At 40.7% G+C, this 27,858-nt stretch overlaps 1 protein-coding gene across 5 annotated transcripts in view; it reads left to right on the forward strand.

Moving 5' to 3' along the window:
• Positions 1-27,858, forward strand: part of lrp1bb (low density lipoprotein receptor-related protein 1Bb) — a 242,224-nt gene that overhangs the window by 103,038 nt on the left and 111,328 nt on the right. For all 5 annotated transcript variants that reach the window (XM_034574175.1, XM_034574176.1, XM_034574178.1 and 2 more), the window contains 15 exons: positions 391-519; positions 2,788-3,045; positions 4,030-4,192; positions 9,355-9,577; positions 10,779-10,971; positions 11,110-11,253; positions 12,540-12,776; positions 13,177-13,357; positions 16,647-16,866; positions 18,694-18,883; positions 20,602-20,724; positions 21,044-21,187; positions 21,936-22,061; positions 23,025-23,138; positions 27,353-27,433. In XM_034574175.1, the coding sequence (XP_034430066.1) occupies positions 391-519; positions 2,788-3,045; positions 4,030-4,192; positions 9,355-9,577; positions 10,779-10,971; positions 11,110-11,253; positions 12,540-12,776; positions 13,177-13,357; positions 16,647-16,866; positions 18,694-18,883; positions 20,602-20,724; positions 21,044-21,187; positions 21,936-22,061; positions 23,025-23,138; positions 27,353-27,433 (2,526 nt within the window). The remainder of the gene's footprint in view (positions 1-390; positions 520-2,787; positions 3,046-4,029; positions 4,193-9,354; positions 9,578-10,778; positions 10,972-11,109; positions 11,254-12,539; positions 12,777-13,176; positions 13,358-16,646; positions 16,867-18,693; positions 18,884-20,601; positions 20,725-21,043; positions 21,188-21,935; positions 22,062-23,024; positions 23,139-27,352; positions 27,434-27,858) is intronic.

Genomic DNA, 27,858 nt, shown 5'->3' on the forward strand with positions numbered 1-27,858 from the left:
ATTCATGCCCTTGTTATGTGCCACAGGCCCGGTTTCTGACAGCGAGCAGGGAAGACAGGATTTTGCTGTCAAAGGTGCCTCTAGTTGTTGTGTCTTACTTGGACGCTGCTCGTACCTTCTACCAGCGACATGGCATAACATTGCATAATTGCACTGGAGGAAAAAGGTTTAACAAGTAGCAGCGCTTCCTGAATTTGATCCTGTTTTGAGGGAGACATGAGAAAGAGTCATTCACAGGCTACTGTAGCTCCGAAAAAAAGTCTCATTGGTTATAACAGTAATTATGCTTGAGGTTCTAGAGTGAGGCCACATTAAGTATACTTTATGTATTTGGGTCATGTTTGAACACACCTAATTTGTTACAAATGACTCTCTTCCTTTTTCCATAAGATCATGATGAATGTGCCGTATATGGCGCATGCAGCCAAACCTGCACGAACACCTACGGGTCATACAGATGCAGCTGCACAGAGGGATACATCCTACAGCCTGACATGATATCGTGCAAAGCCAAACAAGGTGAGCGGCACACTTGCAATCGGGGAAACAACTTCATCTGCATAGTATGTACTTTCTCATTTTCGAACAATAAACAAGGCCAGTTTTCTTCAGCCAGAGCGGAATTCTAGCTTATAATCGCCATGGCGCTCGCCAAGATTAATGTGGTTTAGCAGTGACCACATCTATCACCCACATGGGAACGGGTAGACATGGTCAGGCCGGGATAATGATAAAATTAATGAGCACGAGACTTTAAGTGGGAGCAGTCTGGAGTATTTTGTGCAGAGACAATGCCCAGCGTCACCCTGATTTATGTTAATGCCTGATGCCTGTGACAAATCTGTCCCGATGAGTAAAACAGCCCACTTAGAAATAAAACAACCAAAAGAGGTGTTGTTTTCGGTGGTCCGCCATCCACGAGTACAATCTTAACCACGTGTATATTTGTGTCATGCGTTGAACCATAACATCAAACAGATTTTTTTTAGGATGTTGTCACAATGGCATATACGGTGTGGGTTGAAGCTAGCCTGAGGCCCAACACAACTAGCTGGGGAGAACACCACTGTTGCAGCTTTTAATCAATGTGACTGGTGTCCTACCAGGAATAAACTGAATATGATTACCCATAAACTTAACTGAACCCCAATGCTCACATGCATTAATATTAATTTAGCAGAGAGTGATAGTGGTACAGGGATAACTATGGGGTTACCATTAGTTGTAAAAAAGCTTATGAATATAGATTTCAAATAGAGCTCTCTGAGGCCAGAAGATGAGGAGCAGCAGGGTATGAAAAACATATTAATGTGCTGAGAGTAAGATTAAAGTTAAAACTCCACAGCACAATATTTGGGAGGCGTGGAGGGGATTTCATCCTGATTTAATCTCTTCTCATTTGGCTCAGACTAAAGTGAAAGGTGTGATAATTTTATATTCTATTTGTACTTTTGTTTGCAAATCCGACGCCACCGATGGTTTTCATGTCTTCTTGATTTTGCACTTCACTGACTCATGTGAAGTAGCAAATTACAGATTATGCAGCAGAGGGATAATTGTATGTTGGAAACAAACACATTTATCCGACTCCTGTAGAATATATTAAGTGGCAGGAATCATGCTGAATGTCTGAATAGCAGACCCACAAACTACAATAATAAACAGTTTTTTCTACATATATGTATTTTAAATTCAACAAATTCACCAATGTTTATTCAACGTGCGTCTTCCTCTCAAAATTGTGCAACTCTGGCACTCAGCCCGAAGCGCACATTGTTCCTGCTTAAGATGTAGATGTGCTAAGGACCAGAATGTCTATTTATTTTTAAGTAGGGATACTTTCCTAACCAGGTAGGCACTGTAGCTTCTTGATTAATATTTTTTAAAGTTGGTAAATACTGCAGTTTCAGGGAACTACATTCTTGAATATTTATGGCAATGATGGGGTCAGAATGAACTAGTGTCCACACACAAAAATACATGTAACATCTGATGCTAGTACATCTGGTCTTATAGTATTTTTCTTCATAGGTTCTGGTCTTTTTATGGGATGTTTTCCAGCAGGAAAAATATAAATTAATTGTAAACCATTATTACCTTTAAACCAAAATCTACATCATACGAGCCACAAGTGCACAATGCAACAAAACAATAAAAATAGTACTTTTTTTGAAAAAATGACTTCTACTCCCGTATTGGAGAAAAATGCATCAGTGCTAAATGTTGACTCACAGGGATAAAGGAAGGGACCACCCACTCTGATTACAAGAGTGGCCCTCGACTTGAATGTGTCCTTCTGACGTCGTAAACCTCATGTCGGAGACTGTGCCTGCACCTCATGCAGTCAAGGCCATAAAGCAGCTGATCTCAGTTTTAGCACCATGAACACCAAGCAGGGAAAATAGTCTGTTATGGTTAATGTTCCTTGTTGTGTTCGTTCAACTCAAACAGTTTTGAAAATCATTTTTGTTTGATTGCTTTGGGGCTGTTTCACCCAGTGTTGGATTTAAGTTACACCCTTTGTTTCTGCCTTTCTGTCTGTGTCTGTGTTATTCTTGTTTTCTACCTCTAATGGTGAAGGAATCTTTAATCATGGAAACCTTGCTGAATTTTTCTGTTATTTTTCTTTTTCTGTGTTCCTCAAAAGTGTTTTGGCTCCTCTTTAAGTCCATATTTAGAAATTATTCTCCCTCTTTTCCTTGAGGTCTCTTTGGTCTCTTGATGTTTCGAGATTAAATAATTGCGAAATAGAGAAAGAAAATAATGCCCCCATATTTTCCACTCCAGATCCTGGTGACAGCCGTCCGGCGCTTCTCATTGGCGGCTCGGATCGTATTGTCATCACCCATCTAAATGGAACAGGCCTCAAGCCCCTGAGGTCTTTGAGTGCAAATGGAACTCTGGCGCTGGATTTCCAGCACAAGCAGGAGAGTGTGTGCTGGGTCCTGTCGACAGAATCCTCCGGGCAACTCCGCTGTGCTGAAACAAGGAATCTGCGTGGATTCACACGGGAGCAGCAAATAAAAACACAACAAAGTCTGCAACGTATGTTTTCAACTGTTTTTTCTCCCACAATCCTTTTTCTTTACTCTGATGATAGTTTTTGAGTAATAACCTGTTCTTGCATCATCAACACTTTCATTTACGGATAACGATACACATCACCCAGTGCTCTCTCTCACACGCAGGCTTTTACTTTCTCTCTTTTCTCTTTCTCTCTTTCTTCTCTCTCTCTGTGTCTTGCCATTATCTGTGCGGTTGAAGGCAGGTTAGACTCAGTGGTCGAGGTCGCACACCTTTCTCTTACAGCTGTCTGTCAAACAGGCAGGATACACAAACAGCAGTTCTCTCACTCTTCCTTCACCCAGTTGATCTTGTCAGGATTCTCACACATACCAGACACACTTGATATTAATTTTGCATGCTAGTTTTCATGATGTCATTTAACAGTTTAAAAGTGGAACAACAAATCAAAGCCTGCATCAGAGGAGTCAGGTTTTTAGACGCCTGTCCTTTTAGAAGAAAGTAAGCAAAACCTTCAAATTAATCAGGATTCTCAGTGACTTTGGTAATTTAAATGTCCACAGCACCAATTTCACACATCAAGATAAATGTTCTCGTCATGGTGAGAACGTTTTTTGATTGCCGCCTGTGCCTCTCAGGGGGCTTTTCAAAATGTTTTAAAAATAACTCTGATTATGTCATTAGGGTTATTTCAGCTTTGACTAATAAAATACAAAAGACAGAAACTCTGCACTACAAAGTGGTTCCTGGTGTTTGAAAGGTGTGAAAAGATCCTGACAAGCTGCATTATAAAAATAAAACAATCAAATATATTTGCAACTTGAATAGAAATTAAAAAGTTCACAAATCTTAGCCTCCCTTTGCCTTAATAATTTCTATAATACTTTTCTTTCAAATGTGTCCTTTGGTTATCAGAAAACCTGATGAAAAAGTGTATTATATCTCTATATATATTTTATTCAGCTGTTTTACACCAGACTCTAACTCGAGCTCGTCCCATTGCAGATGTGGAGCAGATGGCCATTGACTGGTTGACGGGAAATTTCTATTTCGTCGACCGGGCCAATGACAAGATATTTGTCTGCGACCGTGGCGGGGACACGTGTGTTACTATCCTACAACTAGACCTCCTCAATCCTAAAGGAATAGCTCTGGATCCTCTCATGGGGTGAGTATCCTGCAGCCTACATAATACGCCATCTCCGAAAGCCCAGCGAGGCTCATTTATCATCATGCATCTTTTGTTAAGCCGAAAAAAAAAAAATCATGGAGGAGAAGAAGAAGAAAAAAAAAATCACTATGCATAACAATTGACTTGTCTGGAAGAATATGAGTGAGTTACAATGAAGGGATTTAAATGATTCCCCGTCCTTCGACTCAGCCCTTTTCTCTTTGAGCTGTGTAATTTGGTGGATAGCTGTTGACGGCTTCTGCTGTCTAGACATTCATTTGTATTCACTGATTTCACCCTACATCCCTCAGTAGAAAATTCCCCTGCAGGACTTTCCATTACAGGATTTTTGTCTCAGCAGAGATCACACACACACACACACACACACACACACACACACACACACACACACACACACACACACACACACACACACACACACACACACACACACACAGAAAATTACTTAGCAACTGTGAAGTATAAAAATAATATTCCCACTCCGCACGCAGTGAAAACTGAGATATTTCCAGCGTGTGGCTGACAGTCACATGGACGTTGACAGTGTTGCAGAACTTATTATGTAGGTTTCTTGGCAGTTTCCCGTGTCATCTCGTGTCATTGTGCGAAAGCGCAAAACAGCCAAATAATTTAAATGAATTGCATGCAGCAGCTGAAGCAGAATGCGAAGCAGTTATAAGCAGCTCAGTCTTTTCCGGGCTTTTATTTCCAGTGAGCAAGAGAAGAGGTAAATCTTTATGTCATGACTCAAGAACAGGTAGCTCGGGGTCAAAGCAAGTATTTAATAACACACTTTCTTTCTGTATTAACCCTGGAATTTGTATCACAGAAAATAACCACCAAACATTGGACAATGGAAGCATCTTGCTGCTGTACGTTTGCCTATAGTCATAAGACCAACATGACATCATTCTTTTATTTATCTTAACTAAATAAATTTGCAGGTTGAAGCTGAACTACTTTGCTTCATTGGGGATTTTTTGAGATGATAAACTCTCTTCATTCAACAGCTGCTATAAAGCCACTGGGTTTTCCGTAATAATTAGCTGCTGGTTTCTTAATGAAACGAATAGTTTTGATTTGGTCGGCAGCTTCTCTGTGTTCTCATTAGATTCCGGTCAGCCACTGGAAAGCCTCACGGCTACTGATACATATTCTGTATGTTAGAGTTTCTACTTTGCCTGGCTCCTTGTGAATGATCTCTCACAAGTCAGCTTGTCTTTTCAGTGTTTTTTGATGGAATCACGCATGACTCATACAACTGCTTATTCTGTTGTTTGTATAGAGGTATGGTATCGTGGATATACTCTGCTGGCCCCAAAGGGAGTTGGACATGCAGGCTGCAGGCTAGATTGACATTGTAAGACATATACGTTTTCCAATGCCTCCTCCTGACTCTAATTGGAGAGACACGGCTGCTTCTGTTTCTGTTTTCTGTTTCTGGAAAAAAAAGAAGAAAAAAGAGCCTGAGAGAGGTCTGTCAGCCCGGAGCAACGGAGTGAAAACAAAAGAAATCAGGGAGGTGTTATAGAAGCACGGCGTGTGCAGGTGTTTATAGAATATGCTCTGGTTTGCCGATCCATTTTTATTGTTATTTGACTTCCTGCCTCTCAAACTATCAGGTAGGGCGTTTTACACCGGAAAAAGTTTTTGACAGTAAAATACATTTTTCTGTTATGGTTCATTGGCTCTTTTTTTTTTTCTTTTCGATTATCTACAAAACTGAAGATTCCATTGAGTTGCATTTTTAGTTTATGCCTGTTCCTGGAAAGGATGTGCTCTGTTTTTGAAAGTCCATCAGTCATGTTGGACAAAATTAGTCTCTCTTCACTGGTGTGTGCAAGAATTATCATTTAATTCTAGCAATATGCCACTGAGTGAGCCATGTGTCGGCTGTAAATTCTCTTTATATACAATAGATTTGTATATAAAGATAATTTATTACTAATTGTTTTACCAAATCCATTTTGGAAAACGTTTACTCCCTGAATTGTGTTGTGTGACTGTGATGTTTCCAAGTGAAGGAAATGCTATGTTTTTTACTGATGGTGCCTGATGTTGGTTTTAGATTAAACATTAAGGCCTCACTATTCGTCCTGTGGGAGCCATGAATGTTTGTTCTAGTTTCCATCGCAATCCATCTCATAGCTGTAAATGTTCCTGCCATGTTGGAGCTATAGGTAAAATCAGGGCATCAGCAAAGTCACACTAAGTCACCCAGCCTCATGCAATAACATTTTCATATTCTTGCTCTAGTATTCGTATTCGTATTAGTATTTTCTAACTTTTGTCTCTGACGCTTGTTCATATGAATCAATCCAGAATCAAGCAAACTCTCTCAACTTGACAAATGTGTCACCAATAGCTTGTTGAAATGGCTTGTTTCTGACAACAATGTCCCAGAAGAATCTCACACTGCAGAAGCATATCAGAAATCAGCAGACAAAAACATTACACATTGATTTAGTCAGTTGTCGTATTAGAGGACGCAAAACAATTGTGGCAGCGACAAAGAGGCGATGAGAGAAACAGGCTGTGATGAATGTGGGAGTCGGTCACGGGGATGACACTCACTGAGATATTAGAGAGTATTTCAGCCCACAGTTGGTGACATGAAAATGGCGGCTCTTATAACACAGGACACTAATTGGCAGGAACCTGTATAACGGCTTTGAGGCTTTTGTCAGAATGAGAGAATTAAACATCTACTGAAATGTATAATCACTGGGATGAAATATGCCACTGAAAATAACCTCTCAGTAAATTGGTGGTGGAATGGTGGTGCAGAATATTCTGCATGAAGTTAGTGATATATACTTTGCATTTGTTATATATTTGTAATTTTCATGATGTAAATTTTTGTATCAAAGTCACTATACACAGATTCTGCCACTGCATTATGACTAAGAGTGTTTGGATTGATGGATTCATTTCACAAGGCCGTCGTGTGAACATGTGAATTATGACTCATGTCTGTCAGGAGCAAGGGAGGAAGCAGTGTGACACTGGTGTTGTTCGACGTGTCAGACTGTCCACTTATTAAATCCCCCTTGCTGTGGGAAACGACAACAAAGTTTTGACTATGACACCACATGATGTTGTTCACAAACACCTTTCCCACCAGTGGCCAATGCTGGTTACCATTAGCCTTAATTTTCCAAATGCTAACCAATGCATTTTGCAACTCACCTGAAACAAACCTCAACAGATGTGGTTGCAGATCAGAAAATTAAAAAAAATAAAAATAGATTCTGTAACATTCTACTTCCAGAAAAAATGCAAAGTGCAAAATCTCAAAGGTAACACAAACAAAATAATTGCATTTTAAGGGCAACATTGAACATCATTGAACATTAAATTAAAATAAGATTTAAATGAAATCAGAATGTCTTTAAATGTCTTGTTAAATTTCCCTGCAATGCTCCTCTCTGATACATAGACACTGGAGGCCGGCACAATAAAAGCAGCGTTTCCCGTTTTCTTTGATGTAATTTGGGGATATTTAGAAGGCAGGCTACAGAGGAACTCAGGGTGTGTGAATAGACATAAAGTGATAGACAATATGTGATGCACAGAGGAGCCAATCCACTTAGTACCTCAGAAACCATAAGGACAGCTTGAGAATCAATTCTGAAAGACACAGGAGCCAGTGTAACTCATGGAAAACAGGTGTTGTATTTAGCCTAATTTGTTTCTTGCAACAGGGACCGAACAACACCGCACTAAACCTGAAATGTCCTTTAACCGATGTAAAGACGCCGTGCACTGCCTCTTTAAGTATTTCAAATTGCTGGGTCTGCACAAACAGTGTAATTAGCATGGGGCGCTGGCCACGCTGTCTCACTGTGGCGCTGCGAGGACAAAGCTCCAGCAGCTTCCACTGGTAATGAGCTTCAGCCAGAGAGCAGTGGGAAGCTGACTTAATCTGCACGAGTCAAGTCAGGGGAGCGAGTGGGCTGCCCTTTGAACCGCAGATCAGGCTACTCTGGAAAAGCGTCGGCGTCAGCAAGGAGCACGGCTCCCCGAACAGGTGCACCTCCACGTGGCATACAAATGATGCCTTTCTGAGATTAGGATGGTGCTGAGGCCATACCTGGAAATTCTGCAGCCTCAAGGAGATCCATGGAAGATTTTTTGGAAATGAGCCCCCCCTCTGATAAAATGATGGCATGGGACCAAAGCAAAAAAGATTCTCACGGTAAAACAGAAGATGGAGCAGACAGTGTTACAACTGACAAAACAGCTTCAGTGTATATCCTGCAAAGTCATGTTTTATTTTACCTGTGGCTTTCTGTCTCTTTCATACAAGCAGTGGTAGAAAACAGTCGATTTCCTTCAGCTGCTGTTCAGGTTGAATTTTTAGGCTGAAATGTCCCTTTTACAATAAATGAAAACGAAAGTACAAACTTTAACACAGTATAGAGACATTTCTTCCTCTTGAAGAATATGAATCCGTTATCTCTGCTTCCAAAATGACGGGCTGCTTCAGCTGAGTGTTTCTTAATTCAATTTAGCAAAAAAATCCTTAATCTAATAATTATTTTGCTATGGCAGTGAAAGTGGTTTAAGGTTTTAAGGTGTCTGCTTGTAGTTGTAATCTTTTGCAATTTTACAGTTAAAGAATGCAAGATAAGAAACTGATGAAGATAAGAATGTGTATCTTTAACATTTATACTAAATTAGTTTTCTATTGCCAGCACCTCTGTAATCCACATTCAGTGCTGTAGACTTATAAATAACACCAAAAAATAACACCTTTTTTTAAAGCTAAAAACTAGCGTCAGTAGAATAATTTGAAAGCTGCTATAAAGCCACATCAATGCTCTAGGGCTCAGTTGTAAGTAAAACTGGTGCTTGGTTTCTGAAGAGCAAGTCTTTCCCACATTTGCAATGGGCCCATTGTAGGTGTGTTGCTCTAATTAGGCAGAGAAGTGGAGGCAGGAGTATATGCAGCTGTGCTACAGAGCTATGATTGGATGATCGGTGTTCACAGGGCAGGTGAGGCTATATATTACACTGTCATTGTGTTTCAGCGAATGTCAGTGATTTATGTGTGTAGACGAAATCCAGGATCAGGAGGATGGAATGAGCTAAACATCCCCATGTAAATAACCATTTAATCACTCCTCCGTCTGCAGAATGCTCTTCTTCACCGATTACGGGAATGTGGCCAAACTGGAGCGCTGCAACATGGACGGCACCAACCGCACCCGGCTAGTGGATTATAAAATTGAGCAGCCCACTGCTGTGGCATTGGACGTGGTCAAGAAGCTGGTGTACTGGGCAGACGCCTACCTGGATTACATCGACGTGGTGGATTATGACGGCCGGAATAGGCACACCGTGATCCATGGGAGCCAAGTGAGTATCGCATTCCCCTGAAAGCTGCATTTTGTCCTCCACAGGCTCCACATATTAAGGGGCCATTGTGGACAAACTTCAATGGGAACCTGAAGTGACAATTTGCCGCTTTTATTAGCACTGTCTCCCTCTTGATTTGAGAGACCTTTGAGATTGTGACATGAGAGCGTGTTTCCGTGTTCATTTTCTGTTATAATTCAGCCTTCATTTTAATAGAGGAGGTCTATTGAAAGGGCAATAGCTGGTTTATTAACTTGAAGGAGCAGAGGCACATGTGAGGCTTTCTTCTAAATGAGCGTATCAAGTTTCTCTTCAGTGGACCACTTTTGAGGCCTTTCATCACAAATTATGACTATTCATTAAAATAACCCTTTTGAACAACTTGGACGAGATGTTCAACATTCATGAGGAAAGAAGAAAAAAAAGTGTATTTCGAATAAGTTGTTTTGTAGGCAGGTGTTCTTTGCAAAAAATAATTTCCATCTCTATTAGTTTGTCACCTTATTGGAGGATGTGCTTCATAGTTGTGATGAAAAACAAGGAGTGTATCGTTTCAGTTCAATTAAACTCCTTGTCTGCCACAGCTCTGCTTTCCTGCTCTTTCCTCTGATGCGGCTGATCCTGATTGATGGGTTGATCAGTTGATTCTGTCGTTGTGTTCAATCCAGCATGTGGCTCCACTATAGTATGCATTACATGTGCTGGAGGTAAAGATCCTTTGAAGCATAGTGTCAGGAAAGTTACAGTGTTACAGTAGAGTGCTGAGGCTTATTCCATAGGGAAAGATGGTTCAGTGGTTTGTGATTTTCTTTTTTCTTTGGTAATTTATTTATTTATTCTGACGCATGTTTCTTGGTGCACCTCATGTTCAGGTGTCACCCGGTGAGCTCAGGGTTTTCTTCTTGTGACTACAGCTCATCCAGCCATGTCGCTTAGTGTCAGGCTGCTAAATGTAGCATGGAGGCTGTGTTGTCAGGGCCAGTGGCTTCCCCGTGGACTCCAGCTTTTGACCCTGTGTGGGTAGCCAAATGTACAGATGGCCCCACTCCCCTCTCCAATCCCCTGCATGCTCGCAAGATAAAAGCCCTCTCATTAATTTATTTTTGTTATTCTTTTCTTTGCATTCCTCTCGAGGTTTTACTTATTTTTGGCTTCAGGGATGAAACAAAAAAATCACCATGGATCTCTCTTATTTTTTCAGGTGTCGTACATTTATGCACTCGCTGTGTTTGAGGACTTCCTCTATGCTACCCACTCTGACCCTTCCAAAGGGAGTTCCTCTGTGGAGCTGCTGCAGATCCACAGGTTCAACATCACAGCAGATAGCACAACGCTTGCCAGCCTGGGGAATACCAGAGGACTCCGGATTTACCACAAACTCACTCAGCCACAAGGTAAAGAAACAATTCTATATAGGTTAATTTGAATCTACCTCACATTATGGCTCACGCACTGGAGTCTGTTTCAGTGCAGACAGAGGATGCTATTGATGGTTTATAATGATTTCCTGTCCTCTCTGATTTCGTCCACAGTCAGGAGTCATGCATGTGAAATAGATTCATACGGAAAGCCGGGTGGATGCTCCCATATCTGCCTTCTGAGCGGCAGCTACAAGTCCAGATCCTGCCGCTGTCGAACTGGCTACAGCCTGGGCTCTGATGGACAGACCTGCAAAAGTCAGTGCATGCATGTATTTTGCCTTGGGTGTAAATAGGGTACATCATTGCGTACTTTAGTACATATCTGTAAAAGCAATTCTGTTTCTTCCATGAAGAATCTCATCTAAAGGATTGTCATTGCACATGTCTTCTGTTGTTCATGAATAAGAATCGTGACATATGCCTGAATAGGAATCGTGACATATGCCTGAATAGGACTTTATGCAGCAGTGCTCTCTTTGATATGCACCTATAAAGGTCATGTGTCATATTAGAGCTGCGGGGGTGCCAAACTCACGTCAGCCTGCGACCGACAGTGATAAAGATCAGCGCTGGTAGAGACAAACCGTTCGAAAGCGACGCTCCGCTCTCGACCTGTCGTGATCCTGATTGATTATTGTCATAATGAGGTTTTAAGTTTGTCTGGATTTGTTGTCGGTCCTGATCAATTGCTGGACATTGTGTAGTTGACAATAAAAGCATAGGATCAAATGGATGACACAATCAGAGGGCCCACCATGTTTCGATCGGGGTAACGAAGCACTGGGAGACTTGGCATGACAGATTTGATTTATTCCCCTCTCAGAGATGTTCTGATGACACCAGCTATCTCTCTCTCGCTCGCGCTTTCTCTCTCCCAAAGCATAATGAGATTCAGTGCTAAATGGTAGCGCTTCTTCATACAGCAGTCACGGTGGGGTTTGATATCTAGGTCTCTTGCAATGTTTAATTGTCTCTTGGGTAGTTGGTCTCTCGCTCACAAAATGATAAATTGAAGTGAGGCATGTGTGGTCCTCACCCCCAGAATCCCAGTCTCCTGGGTAGGGGCTGAGAGCGAGGAGAGGTCTGCTTCTCTCACTGGAAGCCCTCCTTCATTCCTGCTCTTCGCTCTCCAGAGGATCCCAAAGGGTTCGGGAACGTACAGCCCCCTGAGCGGCTGGCGGGCCGCCGAGGAGTTGCCTCAGCTTTCTGGGCCTCTGTTTGCCTTTCTACCGAGACACCGTGTTATTTTAGATCAGAAGCGGTGTTCGCAGCCAAGGTAAGTATTGCCATTGTGTGTTTGCGCAAGCATTCTCCTTCTTTTACTGTCAAGGCAGCAATGTAGCAGGGCTGTGATTGAGGGGGCAGAGTATAGTCATTGGCACTGATTACTGGCTCCATTAAGGTGAATGGATAGTGCTGGCTCTGGCTCACATTTAAGAACAATGTGGCCGGTAAGAGGGTTTAATGCTGGGATCAGCATTGATGAATTAGGCCAATTAATTGACAATAACAGTAAAAAAGGGTCCTTTCTTGCTTTGCAGAGCCCAAAAGCGATCTCTTCCTGTTCTACGGCAAGGGGCGTCCCGGGGTGATCCGCGGCCTGGATATGAACATCAAGTCCAGCGATGAGCACATGGTGCCAATCCAGGACCTGGTCAACCCTCGAGCCATCGACTACCACGCAGAACTGGGACACATCTACTTTGCTGACACCACCAGTTTCCTGATTGGGCGGCAAAAAATAGATGGAAGCGGCAGAGAGACGATTCTCAAAGATGGTGGGTTTAGATGCTGTTTTATAATAAGCACTACCCTAAAATAAATTATGCTTACCACAATGTCTTAGAATAGAGAGCCTATAGTGTAAGGTTAAATTAATTTCCCACACTCTTAATCTATTTAATTCTATAATTTAAGTTTTTTCTTTAATTTGTTTTGCTAATCTGACAAAAGCCATTTCTATTGCCAAATTTGAGTTCTGTATTATTTATGCAACCATCCATATAACTCAATGTTAAATAGAGTGAATTCCATCAGGTGATGATAATTAAATTCTGATATTCCTTTTTGTAGAAAGAAACTAAGTCATGGTACTGCAAAAATAAATGTTTTCTGAAAATGAGATACCATTTGTTTTTGGTGATTGAGTTTAATTGTGTGCTGCTGATTCTGTTGTAGATCTCGACAACGTTGAGGGAATCTCCGTGGACTGGATCGGGAACAACTTGTACTGGACCAACGATGGCTACAGGAAGACGATCAGCGTTGCCAGACTGGAGAGAGCCTCGCAGACCAGAAAGACTCTGTTGGAAGGGAATATGTCGCACCCACGGGCTATCGTGGTTGACCCTCTAAACAGGTCAGGGAAATGGAAAAAACAACAATTTGACAGCTATTTGAAGGAAGGTATGCTTGTAACATGTATTGCTGTGGGTAAAGGTGCAGGTCTGAATAAAATGGACTAGATCTGGACAGGCTGTGCAGTTATAGCTTTGATAGTATTGACACCTGGAAGTTAAATAAAATAGGTTTTTATTCAGAATTTAGAAGTTAAACATCTCACACACTATATATACCATGTTAGTTCTGCTTTTTGAACACCTCACACAGGATTCATCACCCATACCCATGGAGGAGGTGAAAACTTGTCTGCCAGATCCAAAGACCACTGTGCTGTTTGACATGCAGTGACTAAGATTTAAATATCTTTCAAAATAAAATGCATAGGCCTAAATGTAATTCCAAGTAAACCAGCGTGGTTAAACTGAACCTGAGAGCGATCTGTTGTTCCCTGAACCTAAAGCACAGCTGTGAGCTTAGCAGTTCACCTGTTTGATAGGTGTTTCTCTGTAGCACTCATGGATCATCTCCGCAGTCTTCCTATGCACATGTACATATGGAGGATCCCACCAGCAGAGATGGTAATTAGCATATAGAGAAGATGCTGTAAAAATTCATTGAGTGTCTTAAGGATCTGAAGGATTAACACTTTGGGGCTTAAATAGTATTAACACACACCAAATCCATCGCAGTCAGAGATTAGTTTTCAAGCCTCAAGGGGGTTGTTCTGAACATTTTTCTATACTCTGCTGTTCCACTGCTGTACTGACGGCGCATAAACCAAGCCAAGTTAGTTTTGATTTATTTTCTTTCCACTCGTCTGCAGCATCTGTATATCTTCAAGTCCTAAATGACAATTACGTCTGCTGTTTGTCATCTTTCCAGTGTTGTGTCCTGTTCTCCATCCTAATCACGGCACTTATTCGACAATTCCTATTGAAGTCACATACAAGTCACAAAGGTGCAGACTGGATATTGAAGGAAATTGACATTCGTTGGCGCTGATGTGACACAGTGATTTTAAATAATATAATAGAGACATAGCGGGCCGGCCTCTGTTTAGACTCCCTTCCTGAATCGTACAAATCATTAGAAAAGCTACTTCTGGGCTTCTGAGGGAGCGTTCAGCCTGAACCCGACGCTCCGTTGATCTCTATCTGGTGACTTCAGGTGAAATGGATGCGTGCCTCCTGCAGATTTCTTGAATGCATTCTTGTGGCTTAATTTTCTGCTCTGTTTGCTTCCTTCAGTCTGTGTTGACATGATAAGGACTACTAGTGTCAACTTAACTGTGTCCGACCCCTCTATCTCGCTGCATTAGGAGCCTCATACATATATTCACACAAAACATAAATCCTCTCACGAATCGCATTTGACAGGAGTGATGCTTTACTCAGCTCTGCTCATCTCTGGATGATCTCTGGTGTTTGTGACGGTTATGACTTACTCACGTAAACAGCTTCGTAGCAACGTCAGGACATTTTTAGTTTAGGTTCAACTTTATTGTCCACAAAGTGGAAAATTGTCTTTGGCTGCACAGACAAACAGCATCAATTAAAATTCAATCAGTTACTTTAAATCAGGTTCAACAGACCCATTACAATTTGCATTTAAAATTAAATTAATTTTAATATGAATGACAATTGTATTCTTATATAATATATGTTATTTTTATATTTCAATTTGTTATTATCTGGCCAAAATGTTTGAAAAATTAATCAAGGTGATGTCGTTACTTGTCTTGTTTTGTCCAACCAACAGTCTAAAACCCCCACATATCCAAGAGCAAGAAAAAAATGAAAATAGTTACTTTTGAGAAGCTGTTACCTTTAATTTCTTAACAATTTTCCCTGAAAACTACTTAAACAATTTAACCAACAAAATATGAATAGAAAGTTATAGTTACAGTATCGTATTAACATACAAACTCTGATTTACTAGTGACATAAACAAATAAAATAAATAAAATACTCCTGTACAAGTAAATGTCATACACTCTCAACTCAAACTTTATTAGAGCCTAAGTGCATGTTATCTTGAAAATGTACTCACGTTTACAGTGTAAATAATAATCTCTTAATTGACATTGCAGCTCTAAATATAATCATAGGACATGGATTATGTTATATTACGGTATTTGATATTCAGAATAAATTAGTATTGACATTTTCTTACTATGACCCTGCAACTGCATTGTGTCTATCGGCCCATCTGGTGTCTGTCTCTGCCTCTGTGCATGTAGACATGTGTGAGTGCATGTGAGTATGGCACACCACTGAATGATTCATGAGGTTGTAAAGATGACTCGGAGCGAGTCTCCGTTCACCTCCATATCCCATTCCGTTACATCTTCCCTGGGCCAGACCTCTGTCATTGATGAGGGACAGGGGGCCACATGGTTCAGTCCACAACACTCAAACGGAGCAAATCCCCGGAGCATGGTTACCAGAGAACAGATCACGTCAAATTGTGCGCCCAGTCATGTTTCGAATACCAGTGGCCCACTGAGAGTTGCAGTCTCAGCATACACAGAAAACACTGAAAAGTTGTTTTTTTGGTGAGGAATATGGAACTTCAACGTAATCTCATGGGATTGTGTATAAATAGCGCTGCACTTCTAGGATGTTGTGCGCATTTTAAGCACTAAACACAGTTTTGGTTTGGGTTAGGAGGACCTGGAGGGTTTAGGGGTAAAATCAGGAAGCTTGGAAGGACACAGGAAAAACTAAAAAAGAAATTGGTTTGAACCATTTGGTGATACCAGGCTGGACACATCTGGATCCCAGCTGATTTCCACTTCAGGCTGCACAAAACAATTTTTCTTGATGTAAAAATGGTTTCTGAACCAAAGATTAAACATCGTGTATTTGGAAATGCAGGTTGGAAAAGGAGCACTGGGAAAAAAATCCGGATGGGACCACACTCATGTTTTTCCAGGGATGTACAGAACAAAGCACGCAATAAATTTGGCATTTTGGGAGAAGTCTGCAGAAATGTGTTGTTACATGTTGTATTGACTGATAAGAAATCAAAGCAGGAGGATGCCGGTGGGGACAAGTGAGTGACAAGGACAACCACTGGACTTCTACCAGTAAATGCAGAGATGAATAAGGAGCAGACAGATCAGCTCTGAACCGTCTTAGTTCTAACATGAGATATTGTAATTGTGGCGGTCTGGAGGTTATGGTGTACGAATGTTGCTGCATGACAAATAGCTCCCCTCTGAACTAAAGCTACGCCTCATTATACGAGTTTATTGGTGCGATAATTGTTGTGTTTGTCTGCTTGCATCTCCCTCTGTACGGCAGCTGGATGTACTGGACAGACTGGGAAGAGGATGAGGTCAATGACAGCATAGGGCGGATAGAGACAGCCTGGATGGACGGATCCAATCGCCGCATCTTCGTCACCTCCAACATGCTGTGGCCCAACGGCCTGACGCTGGACCACAGCAGCAGCACCATGTACTGGTGCGACGCCTACTATGATCACATCGAGAAGATTCACCTCAATGGAACCGGAAGAATGGTGAGATTTAACACAGTATGGAGGAACTCATTTGCAGGAATTATGTTGGCTGTTATTCTATTCAAATTGAACATTAGTCCGCTAGTTAAAGTTTAATAGAGTTCAAGATCCCAACGGAATAAGCAACACTTTATAAACACATTTTAATTCTAATATATCCACCTTAGTGGTTCTCTTGAAAACACATGCTAATCATTATCTAAATCATTTTCCCCAGCTTTTTTCTTCAGATTCTCATTCTTACTGATTTTATTGTAAAGTTCCATTGTTAGATTTATACAAATGAGATTTTAAGTTATGTTTGATCAGAAGAAAGTTTCTTGTAGAAGAATATGAAGAAGTTTTATTAATTATACTTTACTCTATATTCATGTGTCACCCTACATTGTATTGTTGCTATGTTAAATATAAAGTAATGAGTGAGTTATCTAAAGTTTCAAATGATATCCACCCTCTGTTCTGTGTCATGTCTTAAACATCTGAAAACACATCAGTTTTAGAGAGTTCAGAGAGTTTTAGAGCCACTAAGTTGTAAACGCTGCTCACCCAGTTTTAATTTGAATGAGTTTTAGTCTGGAGGGAAACGGAGATGTTTGGGAACGATGACATAGTTGGGTCTTTTGGTCACAATGTCCTTAGCCTCCTATCACATTGTTATTCTGTTCACACCTCTATGCATATGCCCAGTGTACGTGAGAGGTAGCGTGATATGCGTTTTCATGCGTGTTGGTATGGACTGGGATTAAAACACTTGTATGTACAGAGTAGTAATATGAATGTAGCCTGAGAACAGACCCTCGTTCACACCGGCACTAATAAACCACCAGCAGCAGTGAAGAGGTGTGTTCACCTGCTAAACATCACTGAAACAAAACCACTGTATCTCACTGCTGCTGTTAGGTAACTGAAACTATTTTTATAGATTGTGTGACTCAGCAGGTCACTCACTCTCACCCCGTCAGTGTTTTATTCGACCGCAGTGGGTGATTTTCACAGCTGTCATTCCAGGAACACACATCTGGATTTATAGCTGATAGGCTACACATGTTAACCTAAGTGTTTATCATTATAGGCTTACTTGTGTTAAACCTACCAACTCACTATGACTCATGTCAAGGACAAACCTGCATTATCCATATCCTCATTATAGTTAATCCCAGTGTGCGCATGGAGCATAAGTAAATAGTTTATTAATGTGATTTTGCAATAGCAGAAGTGGTTAGTGGAGAGTGTTCCTGCAGCTTAGTGTCCTTCTACTGTCTGTCTGTAGTCTCCTCTCAGCACCAGGTGTTTCGTACAGAGGGAACAGGGAGTTTTAAAAATGTAAGGGCTGTTTTAAAAGTTTGAAAGATAGATAAGGAGCCATCACAAAATAGTTCTTCTTCCTCCGTTGTGCACCTTTCAAGGTCCAAACCAGTTTTTTTATATTTTAACACACAATACATTGCTTTTGTTTTCAAAAAAGTGAAATGATTGAAAACTGCTCCTCTTGCCACATTAACTGCCAAACAAAACAGCCCCTCATCCGCAACTGCTCTTGTCAACTGTAGCTGTGCTGGAATATTAAGCTAATGAATTATTTGCAAATGGTATTTAATCAATGCCAAGATTCTAGCAAACATTATTATAAGCAGACAGCACTGCGTGAATAAATTTGTGCAAATAAATTGAATCACATTCATCATATACTGTGATCAAATAATTTCTAAGCCCATATTCAAACAGCGAGAACCCTGTTTGAGGTGATTGATTTTTCTGTTGCTGGTGGTGTCTCTCTGTAACTCCCCTAATCTTTTGATTACACTGCATGTTTGCTTCATGCCGCAGGTGGTGTACAACGGGAAACAGCTGAACCATCCGTTCGGAATCTCCCATTATCGTAATTTCATCTTCTGGACGGAGTACATGAACGCCTCGGTCTTCCAGCTTGACCTGACCGCCAGTGATGTCACTCTGCTGCGGAGCGAGAGACCGCCGCTGTTCGGCCTGCGTGTCTACGATGCACAGAGTCAGCAAGGTTGGCCGCTATCTCTTCATTCCCTACCCGCTGAACCGTGACTTCCCTAAGAGAGAAAGTAGTTGCCGTGCGCTGAAAATAGAACAACTCCATGCTTTATATAGAGACATCTGTATCCATCTGTATATATGCCACTTTATATGATAAATATACACCAGAGAATTACATATAGGCTATGCCATATGGTGTCAGATTTTCATGGTGAAAAGCAGCACATTGATCAGCCCTGATACCGACTGAAAACAGCTGGGGTTCCACTCTATGACGTTAAATAAGGTGGCTGGGGTTTAGAGGTGTTTACTTACTTCTTTAACAAATGATGATGGATTCATGTTGTTAGAAAAGAGCAGATAGCCGGGGCTCTGGATCCAGCTGACAGTGGACAACTGCATGGGGCCATCACAGCAGGCATTACTTTTGTTGTTCCGTAATCGGCACAATAAGGGAAGCTTGATGCTATAACTCTCAATACAGAGAGACATAATTGTGCACAGTTCAGTGATGTATTTTAGACACATTACTGAACTCCAAGTGACAATCCATCACCAGTTGCCGGTACCTACCAGACCCAATCACAGTGCAGATTGTCGTGCCTCATTTCGGTGCCATAGGTCTGTACTGAAATAGTTGCCCCGGTTTACAGGTGACATAAACCTCAGTGCACGTGTCTAGTTACCATTAAGGCGCTGACAGCATGTAATGTTAGCCTACTGTTAGCTAGTAGCTACCTCAAACCTGAGTGAACACTACAACAAAATACCTAAAGCTAAAGAGTTGAAAGTGTGGCTGTATTTCACGCAAAAGGCTTCTGACACCGGGACTTGCAACAAATGTACGAGCAAGAGCCGGGAGTCGAGGGTGACAGCTGGTAGAATTGGTGGATTCGCCAGTAAACTGAGATTGATCATGTGATTTTGTTTTCTTGAAATTTCAGGAAAGAGTTTTATATTTATACAGTTAATATGTTATATTTCAACTTCTGATTCACCGTAGCAATAAAAAAGCAGTTCTTAATGTTGACAGTCCTTTTATGCCTTTAAAAAAAAAATCCATGCTCACTATACTCGTGACATGAGTTAGTTTCAGAACTTCAAAGCTCTGGAAAAAGGCCAAACACATGATACAGATACAAATGGTTGGCTATTGCATCCACAGTCTTGTTCACACCGTGCAGAGAATTTCTACCGGACACGTCTCCATTGTTCATGTCACTGAAGAGATTAATTGGCTATCCAGTCCTCTGAGTATTACTGATTGGTTCTCACAAAACCACAAGCTTTATCTCATTGGCTCAGGCGCTGCCTTTGGGCTCAGTGTTAAATGAAAGTGACAAAGGTGTCTTATGCCTTGACTCTATATATATGACAGTATTATTTTTTTTGTGCATTTAGAGAATGTCAGCTTTGTCCAGAAAGACAAATTATTCCTCTGAGAAGGATAAAAATGTCAAATGTCTTCCACCCGCAGTGTTCCCCATAATTCAGTTCATACATAGTCATAGATCACATTTCTTACCCTCGGCATGTCGCTCCAATACAGGGAATGAGTTTTCGTATCATTTAAGATGATGCATGTTTTCATGATTTGAAGTGACCCCATGAACCTTTGCTCTTCACTGTGCTGAGGGGAGAATAGAGAGAAACAAGTCACTTGAGATGGGCGGTAGAAAATGTTGCTTTGAATGTGCAAGACACCTTATTTGGGCTCTATTCCTCCAGGTGACAACGCATGCAGTGTGAATTATGGGGGCTGCGGTACCCTCTGCCTCGCCATCCCAGGAGGGAGAGTGTGTGCCTGCGCTGACAACCAGGTTCTGGAGAAGAACAATGTCACCTGCGCAGGTAGGAGAACATAATGAATCAGACGGAGTGAGACACCTGAGCTCATCTTGTCCCACGACGCTGCAATCCCGGCCCCGTCTTGTTGGACAAATATCAAATATTAACCCTATTTGCATGCAAATCTGCTAATAAACAAGTAAATAAGGTTTTTTTTCACAAATATGAGGCAAATCCCAGTTGTAAGACTTGTTACACGTAAGGTCACAAGACATCATTAACATGTTTTATGTGCCATTACAGCTATGCCAATATTTTCCGTTACACACATGCTTCATGGGAAGTCTCTTGTTGATTTTGCCTCACCACTGTTTCCCATTAGAAACATCCGGCGGTGCTTTAGAGCCGCAGCGTTGTAAAAACGATGAGTTCCTGTGCCACAACTATCGCTGCGTACGGGCCGCGTGGAAGTGTGACGGAGATGACGACTGTCTGGATGGAAGCGACGAGGAGACCCACATCTGCTGTGAGGACCTTTAAAACATACACAAATTAAAACATATATTCAGGCAAACACACAAATGTGTCGTATGTACAGATACTGAAAAGTGTTTTGTTTTTTTCATTGTTCTCAAATTGTAGTCACATTAGCTGTGATAAGATGTAAGAGGATTACAGAAGTTATCTGCCCAATACAGTCTGAGATGGTACAAGTTGTAATTCATCATTCACACACAGGTGTGTCACAATATCTCAGAACTACACCAAAATTTGCTCACATTAATTTAGTGTGATTTATGAGGGGTGAGCTGTGATAAATCGAAATGGTCACTGTGTAATTAAAGTGGGAACAAAGCCTGGATTCTGGTTCCAGAGGCGAACAGACAAACCACAAAGGAGAAGCATGAGACAGATTCTTCTCTCCAAACAGTTTCTTTATATACAGCAGCTGATGGATCATTTTGTGTTTTGATTAGTTGAGCCAAGAAACTGGGAAAATACTGTATGTGAACATTTGTTATTTTTTCTACAGTTCTGAGATCAGTCAGACCCGCTGGAGAATTGATAAAGTTTTATTATTAAGAATTCCAGATGCCTTTGCCACAACTACAGAAACTGAAAATGTGAAGTTTTATTATTTGAATATAGTTTTCAATATGACAGATTTGTCTTCTCTTTGTTGTTTAGTAGCCTTATTAATTTATTTAGCTGACATTATTTAGCTGCAGCGTAACCGACTGATTGATTGTTTCGGGTGTTTGATCTCTTTGCAGACAATCACAGTTGTCCCATTGATCAGTTCAAATGCAGTAACAATCGCTGCATTCCCAAGCGATGGCTCTGTGATGGAACAAACGACTGTGGTAACAATGAGGATGAAGCCAACACTACGTGTACAGGTATGAACTCTTCTACTCTTTGTTTTATTTGTCAATTATGTTGCTCTCGCCGCAGGTTGAGTATTTTACGAATATATCACTTAAATCTATATAATATGTTGTAATTTCAGCATTTTAGAGAAATCAATCATCTTGTTTCATCCGCTCTCTTTGCACAGATTGATTTTCAAATTGTTTAAACTCATTTGCCTCTAAATGTTAATCAATCATTCCACTTCATTTTCTAAAATAGAAATTTAAGCACAACACATTATGGTTTTGTTAACATTTGTCTTTTAAAGCAAACTTTCAACAAGGTGATGTTGACAGAAAGAATTAAAGATTAAAAAGGTCTGTCTTCTACGCTGTAAGGCAACTTGAAATGTTTTTACATAATTCATTGAAAACATTAAATAAAGTGAAAGAACTTTAAAACATTTAGAAAATATTGTCTAATATCAGATGATACTTGATTTATCCAAGTCTTGACCGGGGCTCTGCCATGTTGTCAAAGCAGTCGTTTGACTTGACTCTCGCGCGTCGTTCCAGTTCAGTTCAATCCATCTCATAGTGTGAGAGCATTGTGAGAGCATCAAGTGTTGTAGAACCCCGGAGGACAATATATCACATCACTTCTCGTCTCCTCATTGATGCGTCTCAGGAGCTTTGTTTTATCCTTAAGTGATCAATCAGTGAGCATTAGACGATGATGTATGTTCTCTTATTGGCAGATTGCCATGCACAGTCCACATCAGAGAGACACGTGTTCTTGTGTTTTATATGTGACCAAGCAGCAGTTGACTGACAGCAGCTGTGCATTTCCAGTGGCCTTAAGACCGCCTGTGCTTTACTGTGTGATTGAGTGATAAAGAGTTCACACCGGGCAGATACTGAAATCCCTGGTGTTTTAGAGTTGCTGTGCACATTTTTGCATTGACTTATGCACATGTGATTGACTTAAGTGACACCTTGTGTGTTTCTCAGCCCAGCCCTGTCAGGCCGACCAGTTCTCCTGCCAGAACAGACGATGTATACCTCAGGCCTGGAGCTGCGACCGGGAGGATGACTGCGGGGACATGTCAGACGAAACATCATGCAGTGAGTCACGCGTGGCCATTTTAGCAGGTGTCACATGTGTCACCATTTGTTTTGCTCCGTTTGGAGACAATGTAAAACAGGTCAGCTTGGTGAATAAATCAACTACCGATAAGGACATTTAAGGCAATGTCTGTTTGTTCTTACAACAATAATAATATAATATTGGTAACAGGTATATCTAATCTTTTAGATTTAAAGCTACCATCAGTAAGATTTTTTGAACTCTCTTATAAAACTGATCGACTGCAACTTGTTCAAAATGTTCTTGCTAGAATCTGAACCTAAACCAAGAAAAGAGAACATATTCCACCAGCACGAGCATCATGTCACTGGTTGCCAGTAACACAGAGGATAGATGTTAAAATTATCTTGTTTTTAAAACCAGAAATATTTTGGGATTGTGTTCCTCTCTGCTCGCCTTGGTACTGACTCGTTGAACGTGTCTAACTCAAACTACAAAAATATGGTGAAGGAGCTTTTCTGTAATTATGCACCGAAGATTAAGAGCAAACCCTCTACAAATTTGAAACACATTCTCTGTTGACACGTTGACAAACATTTTAGCAGCTCACTCTTAAAAAGGGAGACTTCAGGTTTCACCTCTAATGGACAGACGGGAAATATGTGCTGTAAATCCCTCGTACTGGATAATTTCATATAATTTGATGAGTGCATTATTTTTTTCACATAATGCCGTTAAAAGCACACCACAGAGAAAAAAAAAATCGAATGTCCATATTGAAAATAATTGGGCCTATTTACTTTTATTCACATGATTTTATATAACTGATAAAGGTGTCCACCTGTACTGTTATTAGTGGTTCAAGAAAGCCATTTATATATTAGGCAAGTTTTATTTAATCAGGATTAGGAACAAAGATGATGAAAACATCCGATGTTTCACAGTAAACTGGCTAAACATCTGCATTTCAGCATCACTGGTAGCTTGCTGACATTAGCATAGCAGCGCTCTCCCAGTTTGCAGACGTATTTAAAAACCTTTGTTCATACACTCATTTAAAATGTTAACGGGTTAAATTGCAGAAACATAAAATGAGGGGGGAGAAAGAAACAACAACAACAACAACAACCCCTATGTTGTTGCACATAAACAATTTCACAATTTACCCTAAATTAAGTAATTCAAAAAACATTTGGGTTAGAACAGTTAGAGGGATCAAGATTTAATAGAAATATAAGTAAAAACAAGACTTTACAACCTTAAAATGCACGAAGAAATACAATTATATGAGCCCAAACATCTTAAATTCTAAATAAATTTGTATAAGCCAATTGCAACAGGGAACATTTAAGGCCAGAAGTGTACTTAATTTAAGGGTTTGCTTTATTTCATTCCACAAGTCAGGTGCACTAAAAGAAAAGGCAGATCTTCCAAGTTCAGAACAAACTCCTGGGACATGAAGTGAAAGCCAGTCATCTGAGCGGGTTGTGATAAAGTCCATCTGACTGCTGAAGTAATGCTGATAGATGCCCGGCCTCATAGAGCCTGTGTGGCTGGGGCTTGTTGTGCTGCTCTGCGCTATCTTACCCCGAGGTATTGAGAAAGTTTTCTTTTTAAATCATATTTGCTAAGGATTAAGCAACTTTTATACATTTTTTTAGAAAAAAAAAGGAAACATCCATGTTGGTTGTAGCAGATACTTTGAAAATAATTCTACTCACACCTGCTTATCATTTCTTATTCCTGGAATATTTTTGCAAGCCTCTTTCACATCCACCACTTCATTCAATCGAGAGAGTTTTAGGAGTTGAATTATTGATGTTGCGTTTCTTTGGTCCAGGAACTAGACAAGCCCCCACTGAAGGCATCGGCTTAGAGGGAGGGTACTGAGTAAACAGCATACTTTTGTATGCAACAGTTACTGCTTTTTTTAAGTGCCATCTCAGTGGTATTATACAATCTGTCAGCTCCAGTTTGTAAAAAGTTGCAGTCTGTTTTGGTTTAATCTTGGAAACATGAATGAGAAAAATACATGGCGCGACAACATGGTGGCCTGAGCTTCAGGAAGTTCTTTGAAGTAGAATTGAACCTTTTCTCTATAGTAAGGGAAAAAAGAGCATTTGAGGCTGTAAAATATTTTTTTCAGGAGAGGGAAAGTTAAACTGGATGAATACCCGGCGTACATTTAAAAGATGCGAGGAAAGGTTTAAAGATCACCCTTTAATCACTACTTGTATTAAATCAGCGTGTTACAGTGATTGATGTTTGCCAAACGCGGCGGCGGTGTGCTCTACCGCCCCAGCCTCCCTTTGTGTATCCTAAGCTGCTTCAATACACAGTCACAAACAGCCAGGGTGTAAGCAGTAATTAAAGTTCATGCTCGGCTTCATTCAGTCATAATCAAGCTGTGCAGCAAAACATATTCTCTCCCATACTGTTGTCGGAGCGTCCTCAGGCATCACTTCTCTATAGGCACTCCACTGTGCAGCGCTGGCAGCTCACTTAGCTTCAGTGGAGCTACTGTGGGTTTTGGAACACCTGAAGCTCAGTGGTGGCCCCATAGAGATTGATGCTAATTTGGATTTTGTTTGTCAGTAGTTTAGTAGTTGTCACACACTGTCTCATATTGGGCTCTCTGTTCACTTGCAGCAGTCATTATTTATGGATGCCGGTGTTACATTTTTAGCCAAGCTCACTGTTTACTTGAAACCTTCATTATTTATGGATGTTCGTGCTTCATTTTTAATGAATGTTAAATTCCAACCCGTCATGGGCCGTCAGGAAGACCGAACGAATTTGAGGGAAATGTAGAAGACACTTGTCTGATAGAGATACGGTGTCTCCCCGACAGAGCCGGAGGAATTCCAGGCACCGGCAGCACATGCCAGCAAATCAATTCAAAAGTCAACATTTCATACTTACGTCAATAAAGCTTCAGGCATCCGATAAGGATATCTGAAAAAGTAATATGTATGTATACAGTATCTCAAAGTCGGAAACAAGGCTGGTATCTGATGGGAATACAAATGTTGATCCTGACTGTCATGTCATCAAGTCTGGAAAATGCAGGACGATCGGTGCAACATTCGAAACATATACTGATGTTCCAACGTTGATCAGTTTCGTCTCATTAATGGCAGTCGTGTATGTCAGATCCGATATTGGCTGACTAGTAATTAGCTTTTACCCACTTGCATTGTCAAGTCGAGTTTGTTAACGGTATAAAGCCCAATGTGGTGGACATGTATTTTGGATTGATTGAACACAAATGGGTCTGTTTGAGACAACAGGGGGAGGAAAACCCTTCCAGAGTTTGCAAGGCAGTGCAATGGAGCTCAACAATATGGTTGCAGGAGTAAAATATTCTAAATAGAGATTTTATTCATCAGCCACAATATTGTAACCCTCAAATGTCGACCTACCACGAACTAAGAGATTGTGAAACAATGTTATAATCTCCTGTAGAAACCACAAGTTTCAACATAAACATGTTATTTGCAATGTTACCATGGAAATGTTAACCACAACAGCAAAAATCATGCTATGATTGGATGGTTCTGCGAATAACACCCTTTCTAACATACTGCGGTTTTTAGAGAAGAGTAAAAGAGTCTAAAGGGTTGAAAATCATTACAACAAGATTATATTCAAGGTAATGGTTTATAGGATACATAGATAATTCACTCTTAAAGCATTCTGTTCACACTCTTTACCTTTTTCCATTTTGCAATGTTTTTTTTTGCTGTAAATTATATATTTGATTGGCTCTTGAAAGACCCTTCTTTCTGAAACATCAATGGAGACGTTCCACTCTGGTCGACATTGCACGGTGACTGTAAAATGTCAGGTCAGTTAGTTAATTACAACTTTCACATTACCTGCGTGATAAGAATCTACAGATGCATCATTTATGTCCCTCTCTCTCTGCCTTGAACGCCCAATGTGGACTCAGCTCCTAGTGTCAGACTCTATTAGCCACAATGATTAGACTCTATATTAAACCATTAGACTCAACCAACATGTGGACTTTGGGTTCATTGTGGGATGATTCCTACATTTTTATACCGTTTTACTTTTCTCCACGGTATTAAACTGACTCACATCATAATGCATAATAATTCACATTGGCACAGTGTTTTAGCACATGGACTTTTGCCAGTTCCCAGTGAAGCAAGCTGCTATTTCCTCAAAACGACAAGATGTGTAAATGTTTCTTCTCTTCATTGGACTTGTTGATGTTTGTATTTTTCAGCTTTCCCCACCTGTGAGCCCCTGACCCAGTTCAGCTGCTCCAATGGCCGATGCATCAGTGCGAATTGGCACTGTGATTCAGGTGAGGACAAGATAATCATCACTCATCGAATTCATCAACCGTGGTGTGTTGATGTTGTGTTGGAGAAATTGTGCAGTAGCTATCCAAAGCATTTGGGCATGTTTAGGTTCACATATGTCCTTGCTGAAATGTATTTGCATCGTGGAAGATGTTAGAAGTGTAGAGGTCAAAGTCACTGGTAAATTATATCTGTGCCAGGAGAATTGAATGCCTCTTTCCTGATGGATGTCTTTTCTAAGAAACTATTTTACATGTTAAAAGTTATTGTGCCACGTTCACGGTTTGGAATAAATCCGTTGTGTGTGTTGCTCTTTCTCTGTTGAACCATTCCCGCAGCACGTAGACACTGTCTTCACCCAGTGCTGTCATTAAAAGCGACTAAACTGCGAAGCCATCATGTGTCCGAACCCAACCGTCCTCATTAA

Source organism: Hippoglossus hippoglossus, chromosome 21 (assembly GCF_009819705.1).
Source record: "Hippoglossus hippoglossus isolate fHipHip1 chromosome 21, fHipHip1.pri, whole genome shotgun sequence".
NCBI classification, from domain to species: Eukaryota; Metazoa; Chordata; class Actinopteri; order Pleuronectiformes; family Pleuronectidae; genus Hippoglossus; species Hippoglossus hippoglossus.